Source organism: Sinocyclocheilus anshuiensis, unplaced genomic scaffold (assembly GCF_001515605.1).
Source record: "Sinocyclocheilus anshuiensis isolate Anshui unplaced genomic scaffold, SAMN03320099.WGS_v1.1 scaffold301, whole genome shotgun sequence".
Lineage (NCBI taxonomy): Eukaryota > Metazoa > Chordata > Actinopteri > Cypriniformes > Cyprinidae > Sinocyclocheilus > Sinocyclocheilus anshuiensis.
Window position 1 is genome coordinate 89233 of NW_015539837.1, and position 10473 is coordinate 99705.

The 10473-nt window shown below is 37.8% G+C and overlaps 1 protein-coding gene and 1 pseudogene across 2 annotated transcripts in view; one reads left to right on the top strand and one right to left on the bottom strand.

Moving 5' to 3' along the window:
* The window catches only part of LOC107684401 (ELAV-like protein 1), a 9693-nt gene extending 3608 nt beyond the window's left edge, over window positions 1-6085 (top strand). For both annotated transcript variants that reach the window (XM_016480658.1, XM_016480657.1), the window contains 5 exons: window positions 2500-2677; window positions 3116-3219; window positions 3689-3842; window positions 3932-4157; window positions 4304-6085. In XM_016480658.1, the coding sequence (XP_016336144.1) occupies window positions 2512-2677; window positions 3116-3219; window positions 3689-3842; window positions 3932-4157; window positions 4304-4628 (975 nt within the window). In that variant the 5' untranslated portion in view covers window positions 2500-2511 and the 3' untranslated portion in view covers window positions 4629-6085. The remainder of the gene's footprint in view (window positions 1-2499; window positions 2678-3115; window positions 3220-3688; window positions 3843-3931; window positions 4158-4303) is intronic.
* Window positions 6086-7576: 1491 nt separating this feature from the next.
* The window catches only part of LOC107684400 (excitatory amino acid transporter 5-like), an 11420-nt pseudogene continuing 8523 nt past the window's right edge, over window positions 7577-10473 (bottom strand).

Sequence of the window (10473 nt, forward strand, 5' to 3'; positions counted from 1 at the left end):
TCTCTTATACTTACATCGCACGTACATCTGCACTTTGTTGTTTATAATAGCATTTGCGAGTCAGAATTCAGTCAGCGCGTGCTGAAAAACAGAACTCTGCTGTTTCAGTGATGACTCGTCTGAATATGGAAGCATATAGGTAGCAAAATTCAATTTAAAATGCAATATGCAAAATGGCAATGCAATATTCAAAATGGCACTGTATTTCTGTATTTAAATTTACATTTTCCATTACAAATATCCTATAATTGTAACACTCAGAGGTAACTTGAACTCTATACATTATGAAAGGAAAGGAAAACAAATTGGGCGGAGTTAAAAACAAACATTGGCCCTCCAGGAGCGGGACTGAGAACCCTGACTAGATCTTCACATTGTAATGCTTGTAATGTCCATTTATAGTCTTTACACAGCAGCTTGGCTCCTTAAATATTTAAACACCAGCAAATTTCAAGACGTTGACGTCACGTGGGTCACCCGCCGTGTGAGACGCTCAAAGCTCAAGATGTTCGGATAGACCGTCTTTGATTTTAGCATGGAATACGCTTCATATATTTCTCTGTTCACGCTCCACTTCATCTGCCAGTGAATTCAACGATTACAAAAGTTATTTAGGTAAGAGCAGTGAGTGATTTTCTCTGTCTTTTGTTCATGGCCCCAAATATTGCAAGCTGTAGCGATATGCATATTGCGATATGTACATTTGTGATATTTCGATATATTGCACAGCCCTAGTGAATGTAGACATTTGATATTATTTAATGTTTATATTATTCTACTTCAGATCGCGTTGGAGTGGTTAACATCATTTGCCACAGCCCTTTGCACGGTCGGTGTGAAAAATTTGCTTTTTTCAGCATTGGAAAGCTGAAAAAGCAGAGGTAATTCCTGCAGACATTGATAAGGGCTATACCATAGCCCTTATCAATGTCTGCATTAAATACCTCTGCTTTTGATTAACGCTATGTTGATACAGTAAGCGTTAATCATTCCAACACATTCACTACGGAACTCGGATGAAAGTTAAACTGAAACTCGGTATGGTGTGACGAGCGTCCCGAAGCTTCATCAGCGTCGCCCTGGAAACAAGCAAGGAACACCTGGCCGTCCTCATCACAGGCTGATCGGTCACAGCTGCAGCTCATCAGGCGGCGGCCACATAAGCCATGCAAGCCCTGCCATCTGGGAGACTTCTCCATGGAAACGTTATCTTGCGGCAGCTCGTTGATACCCAGCCACATGGATTGTTTGCATGGATTAAGTTTCTTTCATTAATTTATTTGATCGCATGCATCGTTGTTCGGCATCTCTAATAGTAAGAATCTTCAACTTGGTTCATTCAAGTCAAGGTATTTATTTGCATAGCATCCACAATACACATCGTTTCAAAGCAGCTTCTAGTAAGTTCTGTTACCTCTATAATGGCTTAATTCTTTACACTGAGCAGTTTTACTGGGCAATATGACAATATATAACAATGATAAATGATCCACTGTTTGAGATCTAGTTATGCATTTTCCCCTTAGCCATGATTTTGCTACTCTAACCAAAGTGTTAGCAGTTAGCCTAAACCAGTACCACTGTAGTGAAGGAGACTGAATAATGAATATTTGCAGCCTCTCAGACAAACCACAGAGCGATTTTTTTTAAAATTTTTTTTAATTTAAAGAGATTTACATATTAGTCCATTTTATTCTAAGAGTATGTTAGATGGTTTTAAAAAAAATATTAATAGTAAACGGTCGGCTTTTTCTATGGTGATTTGCGTGTGTTTAGACAGTGTGCTCCTGAGCGTGACCTAAAACATGGTGGAATCCAACGCGGCATGACGTTGATTCCCATTCTCTATATTAATTAGATAGTATTACTAGCCTGATAATAATAATAATCGTCTTGCTATCGTCAAAGGCATCAGTCACAGGCGATATCTCTGTCTATCGTCGATACACGATACTGTCGTCTTATATATATATATTAGGGATGCACGATATATCGGCCACCGTATCGGCCGATAAATGCTAATTTTTTCTGTTATCGGTATCGGCCCGATACTTATTTTTAAAACGTACACCTTTCAAACTAGGCTGCTTATGTTGAAGTGTTTGGGATGTGGGTTTTAGGATATAGATTTATCGGCCAACATATGTTATCGGCTTTCAAAAATAAAGAATTATCGGTATCGGCCAAAATGTTCATATCGGTGCATCCCTAATATATATATATATAATTTTCTTTAATTGCATGATTGTCATTCTATTACTGGCTTGCCAGCTTTAGTAATTGAAAAGCAAGATTTAGGCCTAATTTTGAGACTCTTTACACAACTGTATGCAGAAAACTATCCAGTATCAACAGCAAGTAAAGCATAAAACCATTTACTGCATTTTCCCAGGTTTTAAATGAGTGCACAATGAGTTTGCATTAAATAGTCCAATTAAATGTTGATTTCTGCTTTTACTGTGTATAACCTTCACAGAAACTTGTTTTTATTATTTCCAGGAGGTCTATGACATGTCGAACGGTTACGAAGATCACATGGCCGATGAGCCTAAAGATCCCAAAACAAATCTCATCATCAACTACTTGCCTCAGAATATGAGCCAAGATGAGATGCGTAGTCTCTTCAGCAGCATTGGGGAGGTGGAGTCTGCTAAACTTATTCGGGACAAAGTAGCAGGCAAGTATTTATTAGCACTTGGCTCACTGCTTTCAAATCAGACAAAAAAAAAACAATGTTGAGAGGAAGATTTGAGAAAATGTTTTGTCTTCATTGGTTTAGAGACGCAGTGCATTTATTTGTGGGGTTTGCCTGTAGCCATGATGTTACTAAAGTTTTTAAAAGATTTGTGACTTCAGACGCACTTAATTGTTTCTTTACAATTATGTAGCCTTCATTTCAGTGTTGACCAAAAAAACGACTTATTTTTAGTTTCCTTTCTGAGGCCTTTCCCACATATATGTAAGTCAATGCGGATTTATTTGTTTGGTGGCATACATTTTTTTCCCAGAAGTTTACCACTTGATACTAGGATGTTTTTTTCCTTTGTATTTGGAACGCTTCAACTTTTTTTTTTGTTTTGTTTGTTTTATTGTTTTCCTTTTTTTTTTTCTCTAGGCCACAGTTTAGGGTACGGATTTGTTAACTATCTTAACCCTAGTGATGCAGAAAGAGCAATCAGTACTCTCAATGGACTGAGACTACAGTCTAAAACTATCAAGGTAATGTGACAAAAGGTGCTCCTGTGTAAAGTTACATGTGTCATTGCTTCAGACCGCCAGTTTTGAGACCAAGGCAGCGAGAACAAATTCAATTGTTGAATTGCTCAGACCTGATGGCATCTTGGTTGTGGCCGTATTATCTGGCTTTTCAATATTTAGATTTATCAATTTTATTATCTATGGTTTTTACAGGTTGCTTTAATGCTGTTTGAATTGTATAGAAAATTTCCTAATTTTTCTATTTCTATAAAATAGTTTTATTTAATATTTTTAAGGGGAAAAAACATGGTAAAAATACATTTTTCAACAATTTGGGGGTTTTCCTTATTTAGAAAAAATTGAGAAAAAAAAAAAGTAGCAAAAGTTTTTTCTACATTTTTTTAAATGTATATATTTTTTTTTTAATGATTCCCCTCTAGGGGAGGTGTTTCTTCAAGATCTGATCTTTTAACTTTGCTCTTCCTAACAGGTGTCATATGCCAGGCCAAGCTCTGACACCATAAAGGATGCCAACCTTTACATCAGCGGGCTGCCTAAAACAATGACACAGAAGGACGTCGAAGAAATGTTTACACGTTATGGCAGAATAATCAACTCACGTGTCCTCGTCGATCAAGCGTCAGGTCAGTAGACGAGCATAGTTCTCTTCATAGTCTTTCGCACTACTTGTCGTAGAGTGCATTTAAATGCTTACATTTTGTCCTTATTGCAGGACTCTCTCGTGGTGTGGCTTTTATTCGATTTGACAAAAGAGCAGAGGCCGAGGACGCAATTAAGGACTTGAATGGGCAGAAGCCGCCAGGCGCTGCAGAGCCAATCACTGTAAAGTTCGCTGCCAGTCCCAACCAAGTGAAAAACTCACAAATTATTCCACCGGTTTATCACACACAGCCTCGCCGCTTCGGGGGGCCCGTCCACCACCAGGCCCAGAGATTCAGGTGAATGTGTCAGCTGTTGTGCTTCTCTATTTGCTTGGTTACTACATCATTCCTAAACTGATCTCTCACCCAAAAATGAAAATTCTTTCAGTCAATGAAACTTTGTGTGCGTATCTGATCTAAAAGATGTGATTTCCTGTCCTCAGGTTCTCTCCAATGAGTGTGGACCACATGAGTGGCATGTCTGGCGCTAACATGCCTGGAAACTCCTCGTCAGGCTGGTGTATTTTCGTCTACAACCTGGGCCAGGATGCAGATGAGGGCATTCTGTGGCAGATGTTTGGGCCCTTCGGTGCTGTCACAAATGTCAAAGTGATCCGCGACTTCAACACCAACAAGTGCAAAGGATTTGGGTTTGTTACCATGCCAAACTATGAAGAGGCAGCCATGGCTATCGCCAGCCTCAACGGCTACCGCCTCGGGGACAAGATTTTACAAGTGTCGTTCAAAACGAGCAAGTCGCACAAGTAGAAAGCAGGGTTGCCAGGAAAATGAAGGAGAGGTGTTATCTGAGAAGCCAGAGAAATTGGCTGTTTTGAAAAAGAAAAACTATTATTTTTTTAGTGTAATCAAGTCTTTGCAAATGTTCATGTTTCTAAGTCACGTTTAGACATCTGTTTGACTGTTTCTTTTCGTTTCTTTTAAGATTCAAGCTGTTGGATGCTTCAAATGCAAGTGTTTTAGACGCCCAAAACACTTTTTGTCTGGTTTATCCCAATATTTGACCAATTTCGCATTTGATACAAATTTGTGTCTCTGATGTTAGCCTGATATTGTCGCTATGTGCCATATGTGGTCAGACTCCTCATTCACCAGAAGCTGGATTTAAAACTCAGATTTTTGTCTTTCTTTTGTCAGTATCTACATCCTACATGGCTCTTTAGTATTTATGATGCCTTAATTTGATGTAATTTTTCCTCTTTGCCCTCAATAATGTAGCACTTTTTGGTTTGGCAGGAATCTCACGATCCATCTCACAACAGTTCGTTTGTTTATTGAAATCTGAGTTTTAAATGCAGCATGCTGAGTGATTCATTGAGAAAAGGACATAATTGTAAAGAAAGCAAAGTGTTCAGTGAGGGGAAAATCTTTAACTGACTTGTTAATGTTTTGTAAGGGACCCTCTGAATAGACTGATAACTAAGAAGGACCAAAGACATGAATAGAAGGTTTAGTTTCCCCCAGCAGAGGTGCAGGTTGCACATCCCTAAGCATATTCCAAAACGATTTGGACATCTGAATACTAGGTACCGAGTATTTATGTAAAAATGTAATCACATTTGAGCATCAGCATCCTATGTTTATGATTTACGTTTTCTTTCATTTTGTTTCTCTAGGCTAAAACATACTTTAAGTTTAGTTTGGTTATTTGAAAATAGATATCCAGTACTAATGCATATGCTTTTTAAGACTGCCTTGTGATATTTTTGTGTTTTGTTCTTTTCTTTTTTTGCTTTTGTGTTCCTTTTGAAATCTTTCGTTTTGTTTCACATGGCATTTACCATCATTAAATTTTATTTAGTTTTGCTCAACTTTTTGTTTTGTTTCTTTATTTTATCTTTTAATCAGTTCTTTAATTTATCCATTTATAGGTGCAGTGCGGTATAAGTCAACATAAGACCATGTCCATATTTACAGATGCGGTCAACTGAGTTTTTAGACCGCAAAGACCTCATGAGAAATACTAGATAACCACATTTCATGATTTTAATCAAGTATTTTGAGGGCTTTTAGTATTCATATTTCAGGCATCGGACCAAATCGTAAGTATACAACTTGACTATCTGACAGCGGTTGACTTTGATTTGGTCACTGGTTTGCTGTTTATTTAGCCTTCCTTGGTGGTTCATATTCAACTTGTTCCAGAGGTTTTCAGCTGTAGAGCTCATTGATGAGCAATGGTGAAGCTAGAACCAGGACAGCAGGCTCACTCATAGTCTTAAGCCCCGTTCACACTAAGGACGATAAAGATATAGTTTTAAAAATAGTTTTCAATATTAAAGAATAGCAGAGTCCACAACACAGCTATAACGATGAAGGCACAGAGAAACGATATCGTTGGAATCACATTCAGAACAAATTTTTCTCCAGCTGACGAACGATAAAAACACAGATACCCAATCAGAATCCATCCTATATTACGAGCTTGAGAATTTAATGTGGCAGATGAGCTTGTGCTTAGAAAAAAACAGACGATATCGTTCGCTGGTGTGGACGCTAATATCGTTATCTTTATAGTTATCGTTCTTGGTGTGAACAGGGCTTTACAGTTGTACAGTCATGCCCCTCAGCTTTGACTCCCCTGAGGTCTTCCAGATAGCAGCTTGTAAAACCCCACATAGGTTCTCCTGTAGTTAGACAAACCCATGAATTTTCCAAGATGCCTCGTAAGATTTTTGATCATTTTCAGCACAGACTGTTCTTATGCTCCCTCTACTACAAGACTTAAGGTTGGTATTGTGTGTGTGTGTGTGTGTGTGTGTGTGTGCATATATTTATATTATTTGTGACTTACATTTAATCCTAATTGGACTGTTCTTATGCTCCCTCTACTACAAGACTTAAGGTTGGTATTGTGTGTGTGTGTGTGTGTGTGTGTGCATATATTTATATTATTGGTGACTTACATTTAATCCTAATTGTCTGTTTTTGTACAGTGACACACTATATTCTATCTCGTCAAGTTTGTAATAAGCAGCAGTTTACTATACTTGGATCAACCAGTGTCATCTGTTACTTTATGGTTAATGTGAACCTATTAGCAGCTTTACAGCCATTGTTGGTTACATGTCCTTGGTATGAAACACTTAACCTTGGCATTCTCTTTTTGTGCACGTTTTGGCATATGTGCAATATTTAAAAGTGATTTCGTAATAATCAGTAGTAATTATAGCAACCTTTTACCTGTCCATCTTTTTTGATATCCTGATGTTTCAAAGATCGCCCAGCAAGTCAACAGAGATGCCAGTTGTACGAAATATCAAGTAGAAGTTACTGGATGGTTGCTTGTTTTAAGCCTTAATTTATGTAGGAAATACTGGAAGATTACTCAATGTGTGGAATTTATTTATTTAGCTTACTGTGTACAGTTGTATGTGTCGATATTGATGAGTTTGTCTTAATTTTTTAATGAAATACTTTTTGATTCTACAGTGAACATCTGTTATGAGCTACTGTCTAACATGTAGATGTGAAATAAAATATCGGGCATCACTGCAAATCTGGAAATTTGTGTCTTGGTATTAGTGAACTGAAATTAATATAGGGTCAATCTTTCATAAAGATTTCCAATTTTAAACTATTTTCCACACATTTTAGGTTTAAATTATAAACCAGTAACCAGTAGTTCCTGTTCTTTTACAGTATGAATAACACAATGTTAATTTTTTCACTTTTTTATTAAGAAAATAAACAATTGGTAATGACAATGTACAGCGACTTATCCAAACAGATGTATTGAACAGAGGAATTGTGCACTAAGAACATAATGAAGCATGACACAATCTCTATTCTTACAGTCATTACAAATCATATTTTGTTGTCACCGTACACTGTATGACAAGGCAACTGATGATCCATATCTGGAGCCCCAGTCGACTTACTACTTGTGTAATGTTTCCCTTTTGGATGTGGTTTTATTATTGTGGTCTGTCATTAACTACTGCATTTTAAGGCAATTCTAGAAGATGAACATAAAAAAAAAAACGTTTTTATAATTTACAAAACCCCCAAGTTAAGGTGTCAAAAGCACCCAAATGTTCTCAAATTTTTCAAGTTCACCAAAGGCGACACTTTGGGTAACCGTAATATCTGTGATGTAAAAAGACAGAATGGCACAAATGTGGAATAAAGGGGAGGACAAGGGGGAAGGTTTTTGTGAAGTCAAGGCAACTTCTGCTCCTGCTTGGTATCGTCTGTCAAAGTTAGACTTGGCAGAGGTTATAACAGGCAGTCGGCCTTTCAATCACCTGATCGCCGACAACCTCTAAGATGTAGTCCCTGTTTGCCAGAAGTGGAACCTCAGACGTGGAAAAGCTCTGCACGCTTTGGTTTCCGAATGATATCATGGTATCTCGCCGCAAGTCACAAAATACAGATATTATGCAGCTGTAAAAATAGGATACTTTTGACCGGGGCCTATTATTGTCTACTGTACAATACTTGCTTATTTCCTAATTAGGAATATAGACATGTAAATGAGTACATGGTGGATATATCTTACTCTCTCTGACTTGCTTGAGGATGGCATGTCTTTCTGGAAGTCCTTTCTGCACAAATGAGCCATGATTCCTGCTGCTAATGCATCTCCAAGCACATTGATCATTGTTCGAAATCGGTCCCTGATGAAAAAGATGCGTGAGATTGACACTCATTGAGTTACTTTTGTTGTGGTGTATATGCTGTAGTATTTAAGTGGATTGTACTTACAGGATCCAGTCGATAGCTACAATAAGTGAGATATCATCTGGAGGCAAACCCACTGAGGTAAGAACGATAACCATGGTAACAAGACCAGCCTGAGGGATTCCAGCTGCTCCGATACTTGCCGCTGTAGCTGTGATACTGAGAATAGATGGTCAAAGTCAAGTGACGTGCAGCTTTCATTGGTACATGCAGCTTTGTCACTGTAGTGGTCAAAGTAACTCGTTTAAAATAACAGTTTATGTTTTCTCTTTTGTATATTTTAAAATGTAATGTATTCCTGTGATGGCAAAGCTGAATTTTCAGCAGCCATTACTCCAGTCTTCAGTGTCGCATGATCCGTCAGAAACCATTCTGATACGCTGATTTCATGCTCAATGCTCGTGTGGAATTGAATTGATTATTTGATTAACAAGACCGTTTAAAAACGCATTTTTAAAATTAGAATCAATCTAAGGTGTCTAATGTGCGAGTAAAAGTATTAAAGGGTTATTTCGCACAAAAATTGTAATTCTTTCATTAATTACTCACCCTCATGTCATTCCAAACTCATAAGACCTTTGTTCCTCTTCGGAACACAAATTAAGATATTTTTGATGAAATGCGTAGACAGCAACGGAACTACTTCTTTTAAGGCCCAGAAAGGTAGTAAGGACATCATTAAAATAGTCCATGTGATCAGTGGTTCAACCGTAAATACGCTACGAGAATACTTTTTTTTCGCGAGAAAACAAAAATAACAATTTCTTATCTTCCGTGTCAGTCTTCGCCATGCGTTCACAAGAGTACCATGACACATGCATTCTGACATAGAACCCAGATGCGCTGTGCCTTGTTTACAAGCAGACGAAACAGTCTTCGTAAACATGTCTGAAAATTTCGACAGAGGATGACTTGCAATTTTTTGCCCAGCCTTACTTTTCGAACCAGAATATGCAGATGACGACCTAAGAGAGATGGACGTTCTATGTCAGAATGGCAGCTCATCAGCAGCACCACACGCATGCATCGTGGTACCCTCCTGAACACGTGTCGAAGACAGACACCTCACAGTTCATAGCTTCATAACATTATGGTTGAACCACTGATGTCACATGGACTATTTTAACAATGTCCTTACTGCCTTTCTGGGCCTTGAACATGGTAGTGGTTTAGCTGTTTATGGAGGGTCAGAAAAATATCTTAATTTGTGTTCAGATGATGAACGAAGTCCTTATGGGTTTGGAATGACATGAGGGTGAGTAATTAATGACAGAATTTTCATTTTTGGGTGATCCCTTTAAATTTTAACATCAGAATGATTTCTGTAGGCTCATGTGACACTGAAGACTGGAGAAATGACTGCTGAAAATTCAGCTTTGCCATCATAGGAAAACTTTACCATTTTATATATATTAAAATAGAAAACAGTTATTTTTAATTGTAATATTTCACAATATTACCATCTTACTGATTTTTTAAATCAAATAAATTAAAGGGGTCATATGATGCAATTTAAAATTTTCCTTTCTCTTTGGAGAGTTACAAGCTGTTCGTGCATAGATAAGATCCCTAAAGTTGCAAAGACTAAAGTCTCAAACCCAAAGAGATATTCTTTATAAAAGTTAAGACTTGTCCACGCCCTCCTAAAACGCCTCGTTTAAACACGCCCCCACATGTCTACGTCACTGTGTAGGAAGATTTGCATAACGCCGCCCAAATGTTCACGCAAAGAAAGAAGGCGTAACTTTGATTCTCCCTGTAGTATTGTTGTTGCCGCCGCTGCCGCCATGTTGTGGAGTCGCTGTGCATTTCGTTGTGAAAGCAAAACTACTTTGTTTGGTCTTCCAAAAGAGGACACGACTAGAAATCAGTGGTTAAGTTGTATTTACAACACTGTTCCAGAACAGTTCAA